Source organism: Convolutriloba macropyga, chromosome 1, assembly GCF_964194025.1.
Source record: "Convolutriloba macropyga chromosome 1, txConMacr16.3, whole genome shotgun sequence".
Lineage (NCBI taxonomy): Eukaryota > Metazoa > Xenacoelomorpha > Acoela > Convolutidae > Convolutriloba > Convolutriloba macropyga.
In genome coordinates, this window is record NC_134468.1 from 5,146,445 (window position 1) to 5,172,280 (window position 25,836).

Below are 25,836 nucleotides of genomic sequence, written 5' to 3' on the forward strand. Positions count from 1 at the left end.
TTGCAGTCAAATGCCAGCCGAGGTGGTTAATTGGGGGGGGGGGGGGTTCAACTGTAGCTTAATTTTACAGCAATGGGGGCTATGTTTCCACTGCGGAAAGACGAAATCTGTGCGACGAATAAAAACGGATCACACAAAAAACCGCATGGATAGACCAGTACTAAATAAACGGTCTTTCCCATTATACCACCCCCATAAAGGTCGGGTAACCTTCAATGAGTCCATGATGGGGGGGGGGGGTGAGTCCATGATGGGGGGCTATAATTTCGTGGAACGGGGGCTATAATGGGAAAGACCCAAATTAACTGATAAAAATTTGTTTGAGAGTATAAAGATTTAATTATAGGGACTTCGGAATATTTACAAAAATTCTGTTGAAAGTTCTGTGACTCGGGTGTTTCGTGTTTCAATGACCGTAGATCACTAAATTGAGTAGCAAAATGCGATAGCGGAATAATATACAGGCATTTTCGACTTCAATTTTATTCAGGCTTCGAAAACATTTTGAAATTCAAGCTAGCAATCTGCAACTTAATTAGCTGATCTCATCTGAAGCTCAAAAAAAGTGATTTCGACGCTTTAATTTAAGCAGTTGAAAGATTTAAAAACAAGCAGTCCTTCTCAACTTTCAGTTTGCTGGTGAATAACGCCATATTTCTCACTGCTGCTGACATCTTTTGAGCTGTACGAGAATAAGTCTTCTAGCCGAGTGGGTACGCCTGAAATAAAAAGCTTGCGTATCAAAATTTATTTTGTTAATTTTGTTACTGAATAAAAGACTGATTTAAACCTTTAAATCGTTGACCAAGCCACCCATAAACTTGTCTATATCAGGATGTGTATCCTTTTTTTTAGCTTATAAGAAATTAAAAATCTGCGGTTGAAATTTGATGGAAAGAACCATCCTAGGAACTAATAAAATTAAAAACTTGATCACATATCTTTAACCTGTGGTTATTAATGACCGGATAAAGGTCAGGTTGTCAAAACTTAATCCTCGCTGTCAAAAGGACGCTTCATGTGGTTAATCGCAAACAAAGTAAAATTTTTCACGTTCTTATAACTGAAAATACGACCTACATTTGTCTGAAAGTTAGATAGAATGCCATGGTATTGAAAGATGAGAAAATATCAATCTAATTATAACTGCACTTTCAGACCTCTATGTCAGTTGGTATTTATTGCAAATCAAAGAATTATGCAACCAGAAGAAACTAACGACTACCGTCGGAAGAATTGCTCTCGAACGACTAGTGGGAGCTTTAATCAATTGCAACCTGCTTCAGTGGGGAGGGGGAGGCTGAATGGGACTAAAAATTCGGATCTATTCTGTTCCCCACACCCCCAAAGTTTTTTGGACCCCCAGTTACAAATTATACATTGTTATATAGCACGTTATTACGTGAGAAAATAGCACGTGCGCCCGGGTGTCGAAACAGAGGGGGGGGGGGGGAGGACAGAATAGATCCAAAAAATCACTAGGGGGCTTCAATTAAGCCCATTAGATTTTAATATATACCACTATAAAGATTTAAAGCGAATAAAATGGCACCAGTTTTGGCGCACTTTTCATTTGACTTTACTTTTAGATCACCCGAAACGCAAACAGTCAATGGCGTAAAAGTCACTCGAAATGTCAAAAAACGTTCAAGCAAAAATTTTGCATAAAAAAGACACACACGTTTACAATAAATGCTTCTCTTCGAGAGCAATTAACCAATTAGAATTGCAAATGCTTGCTTAAGAAACAAAAAATTTAGCACAAACTTAATGTTGTGAATGAGAGGCGATTGCGGAAGAATACCTAAAGAAGTAAGAAGCTTTGCTCGCTCTCGTTTCCCAGCAAGAATAGCAGCTGCAACTAGTGAACCAAAATGTCGCACACTGGAGGGTGAGTCATCGTTTCCTGGTACTGGGTAACTGACCAGACGCGGATCACAATTGCTGTCTACAAGCCCCACAGTTACAATCCCCAAATTGCTTGCCTCTTTCAAACAAGGATGGGGAGCAAAGATGGAATTATGACAGCTGAACAGAACAATGAGGTCGGGTACACGCACATTCTCCTCGTAAGAAGCAGCTGAAAAATTTCCAATTATCACTCCAAATTCAATCGCAAACTTTTTGGTCCAAAAAATACTAGGACGCGTTAGCAAATTGGACTTAAAGACTAAAAGTGATTGAACTATAAAGAGAAGTATTTTTGAAGCTTCTTTTTCGCAAAAGAACTGTCAGCTTCACATCAGACTCGACAGCTTCGGACTGTCAATTTTTGACACATACGTTCTATAAGGAAAACGCCCTTAAAGAGTTATTTCAAAATTGATATTCGAAATCAAAAACTTAAGACTAATAATCACAAATTAGGGCATATAAGATTGGCACAACTTAGATGCACACTATTAACTAGTAAATTTTCATTAAAAATTAAAGTTCCATAAGTGAGTTCAGAAGTCAATTTTTTGAGTGAGGTAAGTCACGCAATTGACCTAAAAGCAGAAACAACGTCACGTACACAAATTTTAACTGCAAAGCAATAGAAGTCACTGAAGTCAATTCCAAGAAGTCAATTCCAAGAAGTCAGGTCGTAAGAATCATCGATGGAGACGACGAATTAAAAAACATAGCAGGACAAGTCCTGACGTACAATTCAAAGAATTTTCATTGACTAAACAGAAAAACTAGACCTAGAATGGACAATGCGTGAATTGAGAAAATCATTTTTAAAAAAATCAGAAAAAAAATAAGAAATAAACAGAAAATCAATGTCAAAATGCCGCATGTGAACAAAAAAACCACTAGCGAGAACTGAAAATCTAATTCAAACAAAAAGGTAGGCCTAGAATGAGCTGTGAATGGATTGGGAAAACCATTTGGAAAAAAATCCGATCCAAAAAATCGAAAAAACAGTAAAAATCAGAGTCAAATTGCCGCATGTGAACAAAAAACCACTACCGAGAAACCGAATTTTTGTTCAAACACTGTTTTCTCACTCTACTTTAAAATTAGAGCGAAAAAAATTCACGCGGCAAAACTACTCGCTTTTTCGCTCCATTTCCTGTTTCGGCGTGACCAAAATCACTACTCCAATTCGACTTCAAAAATCATGAAAATGTGTGAACACATCTTAAAAAAAAAGACAGCGCCCCAATACAATTCAAATTCTTTGATTTGTAAAAAAATCCACGATGTCCCCAATAATAGCCGCTATCGCTTCGCGGCTATTAAGCAATAGCACACGCGCAAAAACATGGCCACTCAATAAAACTGAAATTTGAGGCATGTTAAAAATGAGAATTCAAGTCAAAACTGATCGGCTGGGTAGATAGCTTTTCATATCTTACAGATCTCCCGGTGAAAGCAATCGTAAAACAATGACTCCTTTTTCCAATACAAACCAATTACAGCTATACTTAATATACGAAAAATGCACTGGCACCACTAAATTGGAGAAAATCTCGTCTACTAGAAAAACCGTTAAGATTCGACTTTGAAGATTCCACAACAATTTAAATCAAAATATTGATTTTTTTCAATATGATTAGACTTAAGAAACATACGGCCACTTTCTTTCGATAATTCATTTAAAAACAATTCTCCTTTCATTCAAAATGTATTGTGCATCAGAAATTTGCGTGTGATTGTCAATGGTGTCGAAATTCATTGAGTTTCCAGGAATGGATCCCAATAGCAACTGCTAAAAATTCAACAACTATTGCCTACTAAAATTGGACGAATTTTCGCGAACTACCAACAAGGGCCCGATTTTATTGAAGCCTGCTTCGGCTGGAGATGTGTAATGTTGGGGCAATAGGTTTATTAATAGGTCTTCTTGTGCTGATAGAAGAGATTATATAGACCACTAAAATTTAAACGTTAGCAAGAAAATCTTAGGCGCTCGAGGGACTTGGTGTCCGATACGAGGGCGACTAAGTAGGGCTTAGGACAACCAAATGCTTAATGAACAATTTTCTTTCCATTATACAGTTCGACTTTTTATTCTAATTTGCTCATAAAGTAGCAATTTCCCCGTCTTCATTGAAAATTCCATGTGTAACAGATCGATTCTGAGTACTTCGAGACATCATTGTCATTAATTATAATTCAACCTTAATAACTACATCAAAGCATCGCCGACAGATTGTCGTAAAATAACCACTTGTGTCCATGGAATTGAAACATCTAAAGAAATAAGATAGACAGAGTTACCACCAGACCTTTAATAGACCGCTAGACTTTTGGGTTAACTTCGGACTGTCATTTTTAGGAGACACATACGCTCTAAAAAGAAAAAGCCTTAAAAAAGCCTTCTCATCAAAATTAATATTCGAAATCAAAAACTCAAGACTCTATTGCTCAAGAATTAGGGCAGATACGTTTGGCATTACTTAGATGATCTTTAACTAGTAAATGTTCATAAAAATTAAAGTTCATTAAGTGAGTTCACGAGTCATTTTTTTGGGTGAGGTAAGTCACGCAGTTGACCAAAAAGCAGAGAAAATAACATAGCGCATACGAATTTTAACTGCAAAGCAGTAGAAATCACTGATATTGAAAAAGTCAATGGTCACAAGAAGCATCGATGGAGACGCCGAATTGAAAAAACACGATGTCCCCAATAATAGCCGCTATCGGTTCACGGCTATTAAAAAAGACAGACCAAAAAATTACTCATTTAAGGAAGAGATGTTATATTCTGATTAAGAAACTGTATAAGTTATTGCTGCCTCTATTAGCTGCTTTCAAATAACTTTCATTTATATTGAATTAAATTCACTTGACCTTAACTCTTTGATTTAAAGTGAAGAAAAGTCAATTTCAAAGTGATGAAGTCATTTTAGAGAGCAAGGTAAGTCACATTTGACCGAACACTTAATCACACGAAAGAACAAAGAAACTCCTCGATCCACTAAGAGTGAGAAATGACGTCAAGCATGCAGTTCAGTTGAAAATTCATGAACGAATGAACAAAAAGCAGATTTGAAGTGGAGACGTCAATTGTTCGTACCAAAAATCTTTACAAAATGAAAGATGCCAGGAGAAGGCCAATAAAAACCCCGTCTGTCGCCGTGCGTCTATTAACCACAGCTGGAAGATTGCCAGAAAAAAAAGCCGCAATAGCTTCGTAGATCTGCGGTCTAAAAAAACAGTAAAAAAAACAAACACTCATTTCATTAAAGGATGAGATGTTATATTTTGATTAGGAATCTGTAAAAGTTATTGCTCCTCTATTAGCTGCTCTCAAATAACCTTCAATTAGAGTGACACACACTCACTTGGCCTTATCTCTTTGATTTAAAGTGGAAATTCAATTCCAAAAAGAAAGTCATTTTTTAAGAGTTAGGTAAGTCACGTGTGACCAAAAAATTAATCCAGCAAATGAATAAAATTTTTTTTTCTCCACTAAGAGTTAGAAATGACGTCACGCATGCACTTCGGTTTAAATTGCGTGAATGAATGAAAAGCCGACATGAAGTGGTTGTGACATTATATGATCGTAAAAACCTTGGCGAAATAAAAACATCGCCGAAAGAACTCCGGAAACGACTCGAAGTCGTATCCACCAAAAGATGTAGTCTTTGAAAAAGCTAGTGTCTCCATGCAGAACGCATCGATGCACAGAATACAACAACCTTAATTCAGAAAAAAAATTGGGAGAATTCAACTTTTTTTCATGTAGTCCAAGTACACATGCAAACAAAAACTGTTGTTTCATGCAAGGATAACTAGTTATCCAATCACAAAAGATCAGCCAATCTTCAATGAGCTCACAATCATCTCCATTTTGAAGAAAAGAGAAAAACTAAATTCAATAAAACGATAATATGGGCCAAAGATCGCGAAAAGAATTGAAAATCAGCAAGTTAGTTAAAAAAATTCGCAAATTAATAACAGAAAAGACAAACAAACAGGATATACAGGCAAAAAAAGTTTAAAATAAGAACTAAGATGCTAAAACAATTCGTACAAAATAATTATCAGTCAAAATATTTAAACGACATAAGCAAATTCTCAGTGCCACACTAAGTCAAATGAAATCAAATGCAAACAAAATTTAAGAAAAAAAAGGTTAATATCAATGTTTTTAACAACTGACAAAAGCAGAGCTGATAAAAACTATTTGCCTTGGGAAAATGATAGACTGATACACGCTAGGATACCGAGAATAAGGACAGAAAAAAAAGCACATGAGAAAAACAAAAAAGGACTTGTTCTTGATTTCAGATAGTTAAAAATCAAATTGAAAAAAATATGAAGTAGAAAAACAATTGCATTTCCTTATTTAACAAAAAAATTTGAAGCTATCCTCATGTATAGATTAAAATGCAGAAACATAGTTCAAAGATTGGAAACAAAAAAATTGTGCACAAAGTTGTCAAAAAATTCTACACAATTGCACTGATGAAAAGGATCTTGCAGAAATTCAAATTGATTCGATTATTAGTAAGAGAAAATTAGGATCCCTGAAAGTGCACAAAAAATTTTGAGTAATTAAATCTAAACAACAAAAAAAATGGACAAAAAAACTGCCAAAATCGGGCCAGCAGGTACACATTTCTATAAATTAAAACACTTCACGTTATAAAGATGCATTCAATGCATGAAATATCAAAGTTAAATTGCCATATGCACTGAGTTCTGAAAAAAACCGGCTTAAGATCTAATATTGAAGAAATCAATTCAAAAAAAACCAAAAATGAAATAAAAAATTGGGGAAATATGTTCTCATTTGAAATTGAAACGCATTATCAGACTTCCAAGAACACTGAGGTATCAATTTCAGAGGCTATCATATTACTACAGCTTCTATTAAAAACTATTTTTACAAAAATCTAAATTATAAGCAAAATTGGGCCAACTGGACAAAAAAAATGGTAAAAATGGTCAAAAATGGTATCTATATGCGGCAATCTGTCAAAAAAAAAACACTTTTCAAAGTCGAAAAGTCATTCACTAATCAAAGCGGATGATCAGAAAACTTCTCTCGCTCAGAAAAAATTTGTTAACGCTGCAAATTTACTCTTTCGCTTTGAGGTCAAAACGCCGCCAGAACAAATAGTACTTCCGGTTAAAAAATCTTAAGAAAACCAATACTCATCTCCGAGTCGTAAAAAAAACAAGAGAAGGCCTATAATAGCCCCAGCTATCGCTGAGCGGCTATTAAAAAAGAAGGTCATGCTTTTCAATGACAGACTCAAAAGTACATTGGGTACAGATACAAAGTAAATTTCAAGAGCTATCGGTTTTTCTCTACAACCTCGTGAGCGCCCCAAAAGCCACTTTGTTGCCGTATGCTGCAATTTTTCTAGATCATGCGTAAATTGTTGCTTCCAAGCCATGCGTACGAGCAATTGTTGTTATTGGGACAAAGTAGCTTTTATAAGCGTTCCTCTAAGCTGGAAAAAAGCACAGAGAGAGAGAGAGAGATTTGAGTTTAGGGCCATTTGGAATCCAGGTACGCTTTTTGATCACCAGTAGCACAACAGATCACGCTGATCGTCGATTTATTTCACAGAAGAACTATTGATTGATGGATGAGTATAATTGAGTATTAATCAAATTACCTCTGGATGAAAGAAATGTGTCTCTCCATTGCCTTGTATTAGAGTATTCTCCAACATCCAATGCCTGTTGATCAACAAAATGACACTCTCTGTGTCCGGGTCGCAACACAAACAAAACAATACCATTTCGAAAGACAATATGCGCGATGACGTTCAATGCATTTCTTAATCGCTCTACGGTTTTCTCCAAATTGATAATATCGATCTGAAATTTTATGCTGTTAGATTAATCACAAAAGTTTCCAAATTTCAATGATATGGTTACTAACATCCAGACGATTGCCAAAAACATACTCATTGAAACCATCGTTCCAACAATCTCTCTTGTGACCTAAATGCATGTTTGCTTTAAAGCAGTCTGGCAACGTTACAAGGCTTTTGACTTTGAAGAAATCATCATGTTTCAAGCTCTCTAAGTAAAATTTTTCCAACTGTACATCAATATTTGAGCGCGTCTTTGCTGCCAGCAAAGCGAGCATCCTGCTACTGAAATACTGATTGCAGAATCCGCGGCCAGCTAATCGACTCTGAAGACGAACGCGTAGCCAGTTCATTTCAGAATCTTAAAAGGGATTTTCAACTCAAAGTTCCACCGGAGTAGCAATAGTGACATTATTTTTTACGAGTTCGTGGAAATATCATGGGGACAGTGTCCCCAGTTTATAGCATCGGCCTGGCAAGGCAAAAATTGCATATACAAATGAATATCCATGTACAGGGGTTAGTTCATGAATGTCCATGAACAAAACGTGTAGTTCCCGTTATAACCTTAGAGCCCCCTCCCGCTTGGCGGTCATATAAACAAAAGCCCCACCCCCATTATAGTATGTTAGTTTGACTCACCTACTTTCGCCACTAGTTGTTTGTTTTCAAGACTTGTCTATCTTTTGTTTTACATTTTCCCAGCTGACGTTTTAGTGTAATATTTTCATTTTATTGATAAATTTGAAAAATACGAAATGCTTTATGAAGACATAGTGCTGGGGAAACCCTCGGATCAACCAATATTTACCCAGTGTTGTAGAGGGGAAATTCTTAATTTTCTTTCCTTTTTAAAATACTGGGGAAATATAATAGTAGAAGTAGTTGAGACTTCTGGATTATGCCCAAGTAGTGTAATCGACTTTAGTGTGCGCCAGTTTTTGAGCTTTTCTTCTGGATTGTCAAAACCCAATATTGGCCTGATCTTTGGAAAATAGCACACGTTACTCCCTTACATAAATCTGGTCCTCATAATGATATTTCTAACTACCGTCCTATTAGCATCCTCCCTAAACTTTCCTTGTTACTTGAAAGATTATTGTTCAATTTTATCCACCCGAAGATAAGGCATCAAATCAAACGTGAACAACATGGATTTATGAAGTCACGTAGTACAATAAGTCAGATGATAATGTATCTTGATTCTGTTTATTCAGCTCGTGATACCAATTCTCCTGCCATTTCTATCTATTTCGACGCAAGAAAAGCTTTTGACTCTGTGTCCCATCAAATACTTTTGTCTAAGCTTGTGAATTTTGGTTTCGACTCAGCTTTTCTCAACCTTTTTAACGCCTGTCTAACGAACCGTTCGCAGTGTGTAAAAGTTAACCAAAGTCTTTCTTCTCGTTTACCGGTTACTTCAGGAGTTACTCAGGGCAGCGTGCTTGGTCCTTTGTTATTCATTATTTTCGTTAATGACATTGCTGATGATGTGGCAAACAGTTGTTTTTATCTTTTTGCTGATGACCTGAAGATTTTCAGCACCTCATCGTTCTCCCTTGTGCAGGAGGACATCAATTCCTTATTTAATTGGTGTAATTTAAATGGTCTTCATTTCCACCGATCAAAATTTAAAGCTGTTAATTTTGGCGGGAATGATTCTGCTAAATTTTTTCTAGGGTCGGACTGAATATCTTTCAATAACCAAATTGAAGATTCGGGTTTTATGGTGTCTAGTACGCTATCCTCGAAAGCTCAACTAGATTCAAAGCTTCTAAAATGCAACAGAATTTTTAACTTCCTGAAGCGTATTATCCCCTTTTCCGTGTCGAGTCACAGGAAACTTTTGCTTTATAGATCCCTTATCCTGCCTGTTTTATTATACGGTGCTACTGTTTGGTCTCCGTCCTTAACTATGCTACACCAACTTGAACGTTTCCAGTATAAAGTCCTTCGTTGGATAATACGCTGCTCATCATATGTTCCAGGCTTAGAATCCCTTCAGTTACTTCCTGTGTGTTACAGTTTAATCAGAGATGACATTGTATTCCTTTGGAAGCTTTACAACGGGGCCGTTGACGTACAGTGTAACTTTCATTTTACATCTTTGCCAACACGATCTTCCTCGAATGGACTGTTTCGCGTCCCTACAGCACGCAAGGTCTCTTCAGAAAAGACCAAATTGACTGGAGATTATCTTTTACAAAGAGATAGAGTGAATCAAAGATTAGTTTTTTGAAGACTTTGGAGATAGAACACAGTAGGCTGATGAGACGGTAAATTGAGACATCAGTTTTATCACAATCTTTGATTACAGGGGTCACCTGGCTAATCTTCCATTTATCTGGATAGGTGCCTTTGTTGCAACATGTCTGAAAGGCAAGCTTCCGAGAGCTTGATAGAGATTTGGCGCAGTTTTTTAGAAAAACGTTCCCAATTGCGTCATGGCCTCTGGCTTTGTTTTTTTTATTTTGCTAAAAACAATTTCAATCGAGGTCTTCGATATATTTAGAGTCTTTAGTTCACTCTTCGGAAAGCAGGTTTCGGTCGTGGAATGGCCTTCATTAAACACACTCACAAAGTAATTATTGTAAAGCTCAGACCTACCCTGGTCTGTCTCAGCCGATTTGTCTCCGCTTACTACTCGAGTCGGGATAAGAGGATTTTTTTGTGATACTTTCCAAATACTTTTGTATGTGACTGAAGCACCTAGTCTGGAAAATCTATGCTTCAAAGATTTTCAAGTCATTATCTGCTAACATTTTAATTTCTTTTTCAACTTTTTGATTTTGGGAAATTGGCTCAGATTTGGAGTTACAAGTTTTCTTTTCAATAATTTTAGCTTCTTTATTTTATGAGATGTCTCCCTTGAGATCCAAGGTTTGAGAGAAGCTCTGTGTTTTGTCACACGTGGAACCAGTCTCTCAATTTTTCTTTAATCCAGTTATACCACTGATACAGGAGTGTTCACTTTGCTGTAACAGTACTGTGAAATAGGTGTAGACAAAATATCCTCGTTGAATTTAACCCAGTCAACTTTGTTGAAAGCTAATAACATTCCAGAAAGATCTTTATCGGTTGTTTATGGGCCTCTAAATTTGCCCCAAATCCAGAATGGCCCGAGCAGTTTTTATCACTGATTTGATATGCCTGGATTAGCCTTTGGTCAACGTAGCTCTCGAGAAAAAGCTCCGGATGGTTGGTCAAGATCACGTCTAACTTACTATCCAATGGTTGGAAAAAGTTAAAACAATTTTCGGATAGTTTGTCCAGCAAAAATTGTTCGTAAGTGTTGGTACCAGTTTTGTTAGCCCAGTCGCAACCCGAAAGGTCGAAATCACCAGCTATGATCGTTCCTTGTGCGCCAATTGTTGTTTCATTTACCATTAACTCACTTATTAAAACGAAGAGGTCATCAACTTCCCAGCGGTATGGACTGCCGGTGGGAGGGTTGTAGATATAACAGATTTGCAAAACAATTCCCGCTCGGTCTATGGACACGCAAATAAACTCATCGTGAGCGACGTTAACTTTACAACGAGAGTGGTTGAGCTCATGCTTTACAGCGATGAGAACTCCCCCATTTTTTGTTTTGGTCACGCTGTGGCAATCAGCCCAGTGCAATTCAAAATTTTTCAGGAAAAGAGCTTCATCAGGAACAAGTGAGTTGAGCCACGTTTCTGTAAGACATAGAATATAATAACTTGAAGAAATGAGAGCGTTTGAGAGAGCCATTCGTCTTTCAATATCGAGAACACTTCAAACAATAAACAAAAGTGGAGAAATTAAACTTTTATCGGGGTCCTCAGAAGCTGACTATAGTCAGGCATCTGTTTGCTAGACTTGCCATTAGTTTTCTACCCTTTCCTGGAGAATTAGGTTTTGCGCTCGTAGTTCCTTTCTGTCTCGCCCTTGGGTGATGAGTTCTATTCTGAGCTTGAGCACTTCGCGTTCTTTTATAAGATCTTCTCTTGACAATTCAGAGCCAAATTAAATCGGATTTTTTTTACCTCCATGTAGTCGAGAATTTTGTAGGCTGATTTCAAGATTTCATATTTGTCTAGCTCATTAACCACGTCGATTTTGATGATTCTTGCAGTCGCACTTTCTGGGTTTGAATTTACTTGGCTTTCTTTTGGGTTAGCACTCTTTCCTGCCGCTGTTTCTTTTCTATGTCCCACTCTCAGGAGCTTTGTAATCCTTCCTTTCACCTGCAAATGATTATGGATTGATTGAACAGCTTGATTATCCTGCGAAGTTTGGTCCGCTGCCGTTCAGGTGCTGTAATGTGCAAACTCCGGAGGAACTTGCGTCTGTAGCTTTCAAGGAAACACCAAATCGAGCATTAGAAGATTCAAGAAAGAGATATTACAGCCGTGGTGGAAATTCAACAAGACAACTACAGAAAACAACGACGGACGGTGGCCCGATTCTTCTGTGCTTAGTGATCATCAGAAATTTTTGCTTTATTAACAAAACGGTCTGCCTTCAATTATATAAATTACAAGTCGATTATATGAAAAACATCAGGTCATGATAGAAAATGTACAACGAGAGCAAATGAATTAGGCAATAGCGAAAATGTTTGAGAAGTGAACTATTGATTAAATATCTTTATCCAATACTGAAACTTTACTGCACTGATTGATATATCCATTAAAATTAATTGTAGATTTCCTTTTGTCTGGTACAGCAATTTCGAATAAGGGATTGCAATAAAATTGCCTGCTAAAAAAAGAAATAATCAATTAATTGACATTGGATATTTTAACAATCAATTGATTGACAAAATGTCAAATAATTGCAATTTCTTCAAAATCACATCAGCTATTCATTGCTTCATTTACAGTCGTAAAATCAGTTTACTTTTGTCTATTTTCAAATACAGTTGTTCCAGAAGATTTACTGGCGATATATGAGTTATTAGACCTGAATAGGCATTACCAGCTCAGCTAAGGAATCGTTCAAGAATATTAGACGACGGTAAAATTAACATTGTATCAACTTTTGTGGTGAAATCACCTCCTGCCTTTATCGTAAGAATTGCAGAAGCAACGTCACAGGGTTCTTTATACTCCTTTTTAGATTGAGTGATATTATAAGCTCTTTACATTATAAGGGCATTTTAAGCTTTTTGCATGCTAACTTCTCGTTAAAGGTCATGTTTTTCAGCCCGAGTTTGAATTTTTACAAAACCAGACATGAGAGCTTAATTTTTTACAATCTCTGCGTCAGCTGCTAGGTATCGTTTAGTGATATCAATATCGTGTAGTACTTCTTTAACTCCGTCAAAGAGCATTCTAAATCCTTTTCTCAAGCAGTGGGAAGCACCTCTACGATACTGGGGTCCTTTTCAAAGCTCAGTAGAAATTGACGTAAAGCAGTGTAGCGCTTCAACGTCAATGCTCAGTTAGACCATCTTGTCGAATTCCGAGGTCTCAGGTCAATTTCTAAAGACAATGTCGTTATTTGTGTTGTGTATTGCGAGCAAGAGGGTGCACCCGGTATACCGTCAGAGCTGAAAACTCTGAACATACCGGTTGTCGACGTAGTCAAGGATCTCATATCTAACAATAAGCGAAAAGACAGCTCACAGACCAACGAGTACAACGAGCTTCACCGACAACATTCCTTAGATTTTCATAGTCTCGAAATTCCTATCGATAACGGTATCGACCTCAATAGACTCTTAAAGAAACGAAAGAAACCGAACAAGCAACAACGAAAAGCGAAAAGACAGAAACTGGAAGAAACTTAGGACATTGAATAATTTATAGTGAGTTTTTGTGAAAGACTGGATTGAAAAATCCAGGCTTTGAACAAAACTTTGTATCGACTCTTCTGTTGTTAAGAGACTGGATTTAGTTGTCCAGACTCCTAGCATTATCTATCCTTCTGTTCCTTGAGTCTCGCGTTGTTTATCCCCCTTAACAATGACAAAGTTGCAATACGTGTAAAAAATTGATGAATCAAACATCGCCAAGATACATATGCGACGCCTGTGTTAACATACACTTCGAGCCAAGTTGTACTGGACTTACGCAAGTTGAAGCTAATGGTCTCAAAGAAGCGGGTCAAATGGCATTGCTTCTCTGTGTAAAATGTCTGAATAATAATGAAAGAGACAACTTCATAAAATGTTGAACGATTGACAAGATGAATGGAAATATTGAAACAGAAACGCAGGAGATCAACAAAAAATTGCAGACAATGGAAGAGAGAATAATAGCAGTCGTTAATACAAGAGTGGATAATGACATTAAAACTACATGCGAAAAAGTAGATAAGAGCTATGCGAAGGCTGTTGCCGTCCACCCAAGAAATGTAGGTGCTACATCTAAAGCACACTCCAAAGAGCCGCCTGACTTTGATCACAATATCAGAAAAAACATTCGAATACAAGGGGTTCCAGAAGACCCCAACAAATCCAAAGCCGAGAATTTTGTCCCCACTACGAATGAAGTGAACGATGTGTTAAGCCGAATAGGAGTCACAACCCAAAAAACGGAGCCAATACGACTGGGTAAACTCAGCAACACCTGGAAAAAAAACCACGGATACTACTTCTGACGCGTCCGACTGAGCTTGATGCCAGATTAGTTTTAGCCAAAGCCAACGAAAAAACAACCGTTCTAACTAAGAAAAGTGTGTTCATTTTGCCAGCTTTGTCAATAGAAGACGCAATTAAAGAAAATTTGTGTCTTAAAAAACGAAGAGGAAAACTACTTGAGGAAAATGTTCCCCGCGATAAACTGAAAGTTCGAAGCCTCGAGTTGTTCAATGATGGCGAGAAAGTAGATTTAGGAGATGTAGGATGGTGAGTAGGTTTCATCAATAATCTTTTAATCAATACAAGAAGCCTAGCAAGCCTGGAAGGAAGATTGAAATTTGCTAATGCAGTAATGCTCAATGACTATAACTTTATTTGTGCTTGCGAATCAAGGTTAAACGACAACATTTCATCATCTGAACTACTCTTAGACAAATACACCTTATATAGATCAGACAGAAAACAAGATGGGGAAAACAACACTCACGGAGGGGCAATGACTGCCATCAAAAACTGCCTAGCATCTTAACAACTTATTACTGACACAATAGGACTTTGGAACACTTCTGTCAGCCCTACCAAAAAACAGCACAGCAATAATCTGTGGAGTTCTTAACTTTCCGAACACAAACTGGCACAACTTCTCAAGTGAGGACACTGACGAACAGGAAGTACTAGAACTCTTTAAAAACAACTTTTTTCTTCAAAGTGTTGGTTTTAACACCCGCCAAATCATCATACTGGACGTTGCCTTCTATCTGAATTATTACATGCACTCCGCTCTTAACGAAGAATTCACAGAAACAATTAACTGCTCAGATCACAAGTTAATCAGTCTTCTAGTTGAGTGCCCTCATAAAGAAATGAAACCAATTTTGAAAACTGTTCGAAGTTTTGGAAGAGCTGTTTACTCGGAAAAAAACGAAATGATCAAAGTTGCTGCTTTCAAACCAGTGTGTTACACAAACATAAACAACATGTGCGAAGCGATGTACGACATTTCCTAAAAGGTAGCACAAGCAACGATTCCCAAAAGGACCCGGCATAGGCAATCTTTACCACCTTGGATTACACCAAGTACGTCCAATTTGATGAAAAAGTTGAACACTCAGCGTAAACTAGTAGCGAAAAAACAAAGGTCATATCTCAAAAACATCGTAAAGAAATTTTAAAACGCTGTAACAGAGGCCACAGAAATAGATCGGTGTAATTATCAAGAGAAAATACTGAGCACCAGAGATACAAATGTGATCTTCAAACATCTCAAAAGTCTTAATAAGTCACCAAACCTCCCAAAAGTTCTAATCAATGGTGGAAGATCAGCATCGAACATTGAAGACAAATTAAACCTACTAAACGACTTCTTTCATTCTGTCTACACTTCTAAACATTCCTTTAGCATAAAAGACATCAATTCTATGAACCCAACTTTAACAAACTTCTATACATCAAAACAAAAAATTAATCGATACAATCGGAGCTCGACATCACTAAGACTAGAAGCCCAAACGGTTACCCCACTATCTTCCACCAAAAAACATCGAAACCATTGACTGATGTCTTATGACTAGTCCTTAAGATCATAAAGCGCTTGAGAAAAATTCCCGACCAATGGAAAATCGCATCACTCACCCCTATTTATAAGAAGGGCGACAAAAGGCTGATCACGAATTATCGTCCGGTTTCTCTACTGAATATCTACAGTAAACTTTTTGAAAAATGCATGTACGAGCCACTATATGAACACTTTGAAAAATACTTGAGCAAGAATCAGCATGCTTTTGTTCGAGGTAGATCTGTAACTACAAATATGCTTTCCTTCCTGCAAAAGAATTACGATGGACAAGTGAAAATATAGTTACCTTCTATTCTGACGTCTCCAAAGCTTTCGACAAAGTACCGCACAAAGAGTTACCCATCAAAGTGGGTCAAGTTGGTGTGGGCGGATGCTTCATCGAAGTTTTGGTTGACTATATCCACAATAGAAGAGAGTTCATCAGAGCTGATAACACAAGCTCCAGGATTCTAGAAATTATAAGTGTCGTCCCACAAGGATCTCTTCTTGGACCCCTTCTGTTCTGTATACTCATCTACGACCTCCCAGATGTCCAAAGGTTGAGCGATCCATACCTGTTTGCCGATGTCTTGAAGAATCTCTCAATAGGATACAGTGACACCGAATTCCAGGAGGACAATAACACAGTACAAAACTGGGTAGCGACAAAAAAATGGAACTTGCAGTCGACAAGTGTGCAATGCTAAACAAAAGAGGGCCAGAAAAGGATTTTGAACTCTTAAATCAAAATTTGAACTCTCTGAAAGCAGTCAAGGGCATAGGTATAAACGTCAGTAAGATACTGACTTGGTCGGTTCATATAAATCCTAGACTCAATAAAGCAAACAGAGTCCTTTATTTGATAAGGAGGAACGTCGCCTATGCCGTAAAACCCTTTATAAAACTGGGATTATACAAATTGCTGGTTCTGCCTGTCTTGTTATACGGAGTCAACTGTACCACGCCCTCAAAATCTGATTCCGGCAAACATTAAAAACTACAGCGGAAAACAGTGAGGTGGATAACAGGACGAAACGAGCCCTACGAGAATCAACTGAGGCTTTTGAACATCTTGCCATTACCAATGTACATGCAGATGAACGATCTCCTCACTCTCTCAAAGCTTACTCAAGAAGGAAGAGACGATATTGAAATAACTGAAATAAACAAAGTTCGAAGTAGATCCACTGAATTGTACACGCTCAGAAAAGTAAGGCTCGAAAAGGCGCAAAATGAATTTGTTTTCAAAAACTGCGGACTAGTAAACCGAATCGACAAGGAAATAAATTTTATGGAACCGCGAGGACTGAAAAACCGAATACTAAACTTGATTTGGACGTTTGTTAATAAATCGTTCATCACTCAAAATATCTGCACGTAGCAACTGTGTTGCGATTGTCACCAATGCAGAAATTTACGGACAATTGTCTAAAAGCAAGACTCAACGGTCAGAACGACCCCTCGACAAGCATTCGTACATTCACAACAACAACAACAACAAAAACAAATCTCGGATCTATTCTGTTCCCCGTTCCCCTCCCCAGCTTAGTGGAAAACATGTTTGATGATTCCCAGGCGAGAATGCATTTTTTATTTAGTAATCTGCCATAGAACAACACATATTATGTGACTGTGGCTCAAAAAAAATATGGGGGACAAAACAGAATAGATACAAAATTTTCCCTGAGTTTCACGGCTGTTTTCATACGCTTTCCGACTTAGTATCAGTGAATTATTCTTTTTCTGCGTTGCCTCAAACTTCTTCAATTGCTCATTGACAGCTAGCTGAAATACACTAAATAAATACGATTTGTACAAAAAGAAACTTTTATTAAATCTATATGGTCACAGGTCGTTTGAAGCGGAAGTTGCGCCTGGTGCTTGCTTGCTGGATCGGAAAGACTGTTCACACGGCTATCAAATTTTTTTTCAATAAGGTCCTTAGCTTTAGTTATCGAATTGAAGATTGTAACCATTGCATTAATAATGATATCATTCCGTTACACAAAGTCTGCCGTTTCTGTGTGTTGAAGAAATCAACGTACAGAAAAGAACTTGAAGATTTGCTAACCTCGGATCAGTTCCAAAAAAGCGATGAAGGAAAATATAAAATATTGATGAAAACTGAAAAAACAGACAACCAACCGCCTGCAACAACAGATGAAGCAGGGGAAAATTGTTGACAAACTTCATCAAAGACTGACATCAACTGGTTCAAAAACAGCGAGTTTTTTGGCCTAGCAGAGATACATAAAACAGATACACCTCTTCGACTTGTTATATCAATACCAGGTAGCAGTTACAAAAACCTGAATAGATCTTTGGCACCGGTTTTTGAAAAACTACCGGGCGCAAACAAGGAAACAAAGAAGCAGTATGCTAGAAAACCTTTACGCTGACTCCTTCTTGAGGATAATGAGCAGATAGTATCTCTTGACTTCAAAAAATTGTAGACCAATGTGCCGAATTCAGAGGCAATAGAAATTGCTCTATGAGAACCGTACTCAAGCACCCTGGCTCCAGAATTCCCACGGTTTGCGATGCAGAATATTTTAAGACTAGCTGCGACAAATAACTATTTTAAATGTAACGGGATCTCGTGTGTACAATCAGATTGTCTAGCTCTGGATGCACCACTGGCAGTGTTACTTTTAAAATTGTGGATTAAATCGTTTCAGCCATAAAGGAAAGAACCAGGAATCAGTGAGAAAAACTTTATATCCGATCAAAACAGGAATAGCACAGATTGTAACAGCAGAACAATTTTCAGGGGAAAAGCAGTACACTACAATAGCAAAAATGTTTGAGAATTGAACATTTGACTTGAAAAGCTTTATCCGATACTGAAAGTCTACTGCACTGATTGATATATTCATTTATTTGTATGTACATTTGTTGTAAATTTATTTGTAGATTTTCTTCTGTCTGGTACGTAATTTCAATAAATGGATTGCAAAGACTATTACCGCAGAATAGCTTTCAGAGTAAAAGGAGTAGACTCTGAGTATGCAATCACTGAATTCATACCAAATGCCAAAAAATAACAAATGAGCAATACGCCAACCTGGGGTTGCAGGGGGTTAGTTATCTTTTTTCAGATTTGATCAAAACTTTATATTTTGCACCATTGATTTTTTGGAACTAATCTGAGTTTAGCAAATCTTCAAGTTTTTTTCTGTAAGTTGACTTCTTCATCACACAGAAACGGAAGCCTTTGTCTAACGGATGGATATCATTTTTAATGCCCTGGTTTATATAACCAGCGGGGCCTTATGACCTAGCAGAGATCCAGAAAACACATACAACTCTTCGACTTGTTACATCGATACCAGGTAGCAGTTACAAAAACCTGAATATATCTTTGGCACCGGTTTTTGAAAAACTACCGGGCGCAAACAATGAAACAAAGAAGCAGTATGCTAGAAAGCCTTTACACTGACTCCTTCTTGATGATAATAAGCAGATAGTATGTTTTGAATTTAAAAAATGAACACCAATGATCCAGCTTCAGAGGCAATAGAAAATGCTCTAAGAGAACAGTACTCAAGCACCCTAGCTCCAGAAATCCAATGGTTTGCTATAAAAAGTTTATTAAGACTAGCTGTGACAAACGATCTCATATGTACAATAGTAGACTCTACGTTCGAAATACTCTATGGCATTTGCTAATTGATCGTGGTACTTGTAAAAATGCAAAGTGAGAAGTTAAATTGTTAAGTAGATTAAGGTGAAGAAAAATTGGTTAAATAGATTGATAGTTATTAGAGTGGTTAGCTCTAATGAAAGTTTGCTGTTCATTGATTGAATTTACTCCTCGCTTTGGTTGATACCCAAAACCAGTTCTATCATCGTGGTAAATTAACAGAGTCAACAAAAAAATGTCAGTTTTGTTGATTTCGCTCGAAGCCCGAGCTCCGTCTAATCATAAGTCTTTTTTCATTTTCTGACACCTATCAACATTGTGTCAGCCATAAATCTGGTATTAAATCAAATTTTAAACTAAATCCTTAACCTTGAAACCCAAGGTTTTTAGTACATCTTTTTTATATACGTGCGACACTCACACAGCACCTCTTAGCAAGAACAGAGTGCACCACTCACTCAAAATGAACCAATGTTTTCATTCACAGATCTTGTTATTTGAACATTTCACTATACAAAAATTTTGTAGATTCATATGGACAGTTTTATTATCAGTTTTGGTTGTTCATAAGTTTTTCTGCCTCATCAAGTCCAAATATGCTGTACGCTTCCCGTGCCGCATCTTTTGTCTCAATTTGAAATGCCCGGTTGATGATCTTGAAGAATTCCTTGCATTCTTTGTCTCCACCAGCATCAGGGTGCGTCAACAGAATCATTTTGTGTTTCTTGATCTGGTCTTTTGAATTTTTCGTATAACTTTTTGTACGAAATTTTTTGAACAAATTTTTGTATAGCGTTGCAGGCCGGTTCATAATGTTCTTGCTCCGAATCTCGGATAAATATTTCTCCGAGGACTTTGTTTTGGCTTTTTTCATTTCTAAGAGTACTCTTTTGTTGATTATTGAGGAAATCTTTTTTCGGCATTCATTGGCCAAATACTGGTTGTAGTGTTTCAGCTGCTCAAGCTCTGACCTCAATTGGTCAATCATTTTCTCCATATTTTCGATGGCTTCGCTCTTTTTAGCAGCTTTGACTTTCGAATCGGCCAACTCTTGCTTCAATACTTTTTTGTATTGCTCCTAGTCAGCAGGCTCCTGGTCTCCTTTTTGGCTGCTTCTTCCTTTAAATTATCTCGCAACGCCTCACACTCGGCGCTCCATTTGCTCAAGACTTTTCTTGTTGCCTCTTCGGTCTTGTTGCAATAGTTATCCAGTTCCTGTCGAAGCTCGACAAAATCTTTTTTAACTGAAGATTTAGTACTCTCCAAATTCGCTAACTGTAAGCGTTGGTTTTACAGTTCCACTTCAGTCTGCAGAGCACGCGACCGAATATTGGCAGTGCCAGATGTTCTAGCGTAGTTAATTTCCGAGTTCGCGACAGTCAAGATACTACTCGGTACACTTCCGGGGAAATTTTGGAAATATATTTCCACATTTCTGGCATGTAGTACAAATAATCACCAATCTGTGCAATCTCGTTACCCGCTATATTGGATGTATTCCCTTTTGGCTTCTAAAGTTTCTCGATATTTTCAATCTTAAACTCAAGATTTTTCCTTGGTACTCCTTTATTTTTTTTTTGGTCTCAAACTCGAGACGTTTCCGGTTATTTGGTCTCGAACTCAAGCCAATTTTTTTGGTCTCGTACTCAAGACATTTTTTTGGTCTCAAACTCGAGACGTTGCCGTTTTATCTTTCTTTTTAGTCCTGAACTCATGACCTTTTATTTTTTTCTTTCTTTTCTTTTTGGTCTAAATTGAGACTTTTCTTCTTTTTTTTTAAACAACTGACTCTTTTAAGGACTCTTTTTCCTCAATCATTTTCTCTTATTCTCGGCGTTCATTTTCTAATTTGAGTAATTGATAACACAAACATGGTCCCGTTATTGGGTCATGATTCCGCAATAGTTGTTGCTAAGACGCTCCATTAATAACTAACGCTAAATAGACGAACAATGAAGGAAATTTTTTCACAAATTGAAAAATGAGGTACAATGTTAAGACTGACAGAGCAATGTCCTTCGCTTTCAACCAAATGTATAAACTTTCGGTTCTTAAATTCCAAAAATTTGTTCTTTCACTGGTTTGAAAAATTTGTTGTTCGAACTGGTCGTTCCAATGAAAAAAATTTTTTCGACTGTATTTTCCATCCGAATCTCGGAATGCTTCCCGACTGATAATTCCTTTAGTATTATGGCGAATTGTTCGAGCAATTTGACTCTATTTTACGCCTGATGTGGAGAAAACGCTGCGATGCAGGTTTTCATCACTTACATTTAGGTTACTTTTCAGCGACCACTGGTATATCCCACGATTGATTTTCTTCAGCGCTTCTCCATATTGTTGAAAACTGCCGTTTTCTAATTTGACATCATTTGGGTACAGCAGCGGGTTGCATGCAGCGATTGTATAATTATGATACAAATTTTTGTAATGGGGTCTATATATGTGATAGAAGAAAAGTCCTGACCCTCAACTAACACAGGAACTTCTTCTGTGCAACAGGGAAATTTGTTATTGTTGCTACATCTTGGCACATTTATGAAAATATAACACAGATCCTGCTCTTTCAACGTAACTTCCTTTCTCGAAGAGCGTTACTGATGGACTATACAATTTTTTCAATATTTCAATCATTGCGCAAATTCTCAGTCGTTGAGTCTCGCACTGGAGCGTTCTAATTTTCATTAAAAAATTCTCTCTTTTTGAGAAGTTCGAAATTAAAGGTGTCAACAACGCTTGAAAGGTACATTTTCATGGTTATTTTAAGATTACCAGTTTTTAGTTCTGAACTTTGCTCGGAGTGAGAAACACCTGGAACTCCGGTTGTTTTCAACTCCTGTCCATACAAACTAATTGCTTTTTCCTCTAAGACTTCTAATGCAAAATCTTCAAATATGTTTTTATGCCTAACTTTTCCGCTGATATAAATGTTCTTGTTGTTACCAAAATTTTTTGCAGGGTCCCTTTTAAAGTGTTTGATCGTCTAACATGATTGCTCACCTTGATTTTTTTAAAAAAGTTTACTAAGTCGTCTTCAAAAATGTGGTTTTGATGAAAACAGTTTTCGAGAAACCTAGGGGATTCTCAAAATTTAATAGGTTTCTTTGTAGCAGCTGCATCCAAACTGTTCCGATGTAAATTTTTGCATTGATTACCACATTTTCATTACGTTTTTCTCCGGTAAGTGAAACCCACTCTACAGGCTCTGCATACATAGCGCTTTCGCGCCAATTTTTTGCCATGAAGCTTTGACTATGCTCTTTAACAAAAGTGATTTTGCTGTCCTGTCGTAAAACTGTTTCAATTACCAAAGTTTTGATTTTAAAGGTCCTATCTCAAAAACCTGGTATGGCAAAATTTTTGTTCTGCCAAATAATTCTACAATTTCCCTCATTTAAAGGGTATATTGATTTCAGTAGTCTTGAATTTCCTGTAAGAAAATTGACATCGTCATATACGTTGCTTTTTTTAAGCCGACACTGTATATGCTGCTTCATACATGCAAAATTTTCATTTCATCTCAGATTGAACCTCAGCATATGTCAATGTCCTTCTTCTTTTGTTTTCTATACTAGATTTTTGTTATCACAGTTTGTACTGTGATCTAGAGAATAGATCTTTGTTGATACGATATTGTCAAAATCATAACCGTTTAACTTGATACAAGGTGACGGAGAAGCAAAAATGGCTATCAATGCCAGATACAAACACAGTGATACTCCATCAAACGATGCTCCAGATGAACTCTCCTCTCCATTCGATTCCATTATTTCTTTCTGGATTTTCTTGAAACGAAAACATCATCAGTTTCCTGACTACTAAGGTACTCTTAATCTTGCTGATTGAAGTGATTCTTGAGTTTCTCAGGCACCAATTTTAATCGGCTGCTGGACCTTGTTAGCATTTTTGATGCCTTGGGATCACTGTTAATTCTTTCTTCAGTACTTTTTTTTAGTACTAGATTCCTGTGGCTTTTTTGGTTTTGGAACTTTTGTTTCCGCTGCTTTTTTCAAGTGTACTCTCTAGGTTTTTTAAGGTGTTGCGCCTCATCCCTCAGCAATATTTTCTGCCTTCTCTTGCGCTTTAGAACGTTTCTTGCTCTGATTCTATAGTTTCATTCTCAGATGTGTCAGTTGTAACATTTAGTGAACCGTTAGCATCCTCTGCTTCGTATTGATTTTCTGTGTTTAGATTGCTTTCTCTGTCTGTAGATGTCTCTATTTCAATTATGTCATCTTCGTCTGAACTGTTCAAATCGGTATTCTTCTGCTCCTTAACTGTTGTTTTTTGTTTCGGCTGAGGCTCAGACATGAATGACTTTTCACGTGAATTATGTTTTTTCAGTCCCTGATAATGGACCTTAATAGCTCGCATCATCTTTTTATCGTCTACCTTGAAATTCAAATCGTATATAATTTTAATTATTATGTATGTTCCTCAATAGAAAGAAGTAAATTTTCGTGTTTCTCCTTTTTTAACCGTTGGGTTGAGAACTAACACTGCTTCGCCAACTTTATAGCTCGGCCCGTACCTACTGCGATCATAAGGGGTCTTCTGGCGTTCTTGTTCGACGTCCATATATTCTCGCGTCAACTGATACGTTTGCTGTAGTTTAATTTCTGTTTCATTGTGAAAACATAGTCACTTGGTGTTGCATAAATTGTGGTCTGTGGTGTTCTACAGTTTCAGTCTATAGATAGCGACAGTGGAAAAAGCAGTACCACATACGGTGGGCTGTATTTTGTTACACTATTGGTTGATGATTGATAGGCCATCATCGCTAAAGGAAGAAATTGGGTCAACTCAGGTTGATATTGACCTATGTATTTGGAGAGATATTCACCTGTTGTCCGATTTGTTCTTTCAATCATCGCGTTCCCTTGTGGGTGGTAGGACGTTGTGGATGTCCTCTGATTTCCTAGTTCACTGCAAAGACTATGAAATAAGTTTGTCATAAAGTTTGACCCTTGGTTATTGTGTTGGTTGACTGGGCAGCCGAATCTCACTATCAAGTGTTCAACAAACCATCTTGACACGTTTTTAGCCTCTTGATTGGGTAAAGCTATGGCTTCGTACCACTTACTGAATTGATCACCGATAAGCAAAAAAGATGAGAATCGCGGGAAGTGAACCCAAGACATTAAGAGATACTTGTCAAAATGGATGACTAGATTTCCGTTTTGTGAGTGATTGCCCAAGTTTCTGCTTAGTTCCTTTTTTTTCTTAGACGACTTTCTATCCAGTTTCTCACGTCTCTTCTCATGCACGGCCAATAAAACCTTTCACAAGCCCTTTGGTATGTTTTCTCAATCCCAAAGTGACCTGTGCTAGGAGAGTCATGCAACAGCTCAAGCACGTTGGACACTCTCTCCCATGGTACAGGCATTTGGTAAACAGTCTCAGTTTGGTTCTGTTTGGTGTTTACGATACAAACTCCCGTCTACGAGACAAAGATGTGTATACTGAAGAACCCAGTATTTCTCCAGTATAACTCCTTTGATGCTCCATTTTTCAGCTGCTGTGGTTTCGGTCTTTTTTTGTTTAGTACCCCGGACAGAGTATACTCCTTTGAGTAGTTTGTCATTTTGCTGCGAATCTCGCAATTTTAATTTTTGCAGTTTGTCTAACTGCCAAACTCGACTACCATAATCGGTATTGTCCTGCTCTGCGTACATCGCAATGGTGTTAACCAAAAGATAATTGTTCCTCGTCTTCTGTCTTTATGCGCGACACACAGTCATCGTGTGCGATTTTTTTGCCTGCTCTAGGCTTGATGTCAAAGTTAAATTGTCCAAGTTTCTCTATCAATCTTGCGACAATGCCGTCTGGTTCTTTAAAACTATAGCACCAGACAAGAGCCCAGTGGTCCGTTAAAATAAAAAGTGCTGACCAATTAAATACTTTTTGAAATGTTGAGTAAAATGAACAATTGCAAATAATTCCCTCTTAGTGGCTGAATAATTTTTGCTGATTTTTACGTAGAGTTTTGCTAGCATATGCAATAACTCTACCCTCGGTTCCTTGCTTTTGGATACGAGTTGCTCCAGTTCCTGTAAACGAAGCATCCGTAGTGAATGTATACGGATCCCTATTGTTTGAATATCAGTTACCGCATTTTTGCACTCTGTACTCCATTCAAAATTTTCTGCCTCACTCAATAAACTGTAAAAAGGTACTGCTTCTTTTCTGAAAACCCGCATAAATTTTCAATATAGCCAACAAGGCGTAGAAAGGCCCAGACTTTCTTCAAGGATGATGGTTATTTCGTTCTTTCTACCGCTCTTACTTTCTCTGAGTCAACCTCGACATCACTATTGGATAT

At 37.4% G+C, this 25,836-nt stretch overlaps 1 protein-coding gene across 1 annotated transcript in view; it reads right to left on the minus strand.

The window, feature by feature from the left end:
• Positions 1-566: 566 nt before the first annotated feature.
• The window catches only part of LOC142344966 (small ribosomal subunit protein uS2m-like), a 73,465-nt gene continuing 48,195 nt past the window's right edge, over positions 567-25,836 (minus strand). The window contains exons 2-5 of the mRNA XM_075397053.1: positions 7,835-8,129; positions 7,566-7,770; positions 1,805-2,080; positions 567-719 (exon numbers count right to left, since the gene is read on the minus strand). Of these exons, the coding sequence (XP_075253168.1) occupies positions 622-719; positions 1,805-2,080; positions 7,566-7,770; positions 7,835-8,119 (864 nt within the window). The 5' untranslated portion in view covers positions 8,120-8,129 and the 3' untranslated portion in view covers positions 567-621. The remainder of the gene's footprint in view (positions 720-1,804; positions 2,081-7,565; positions 7,771-7,834; positions 8,130-25,836) is intronic.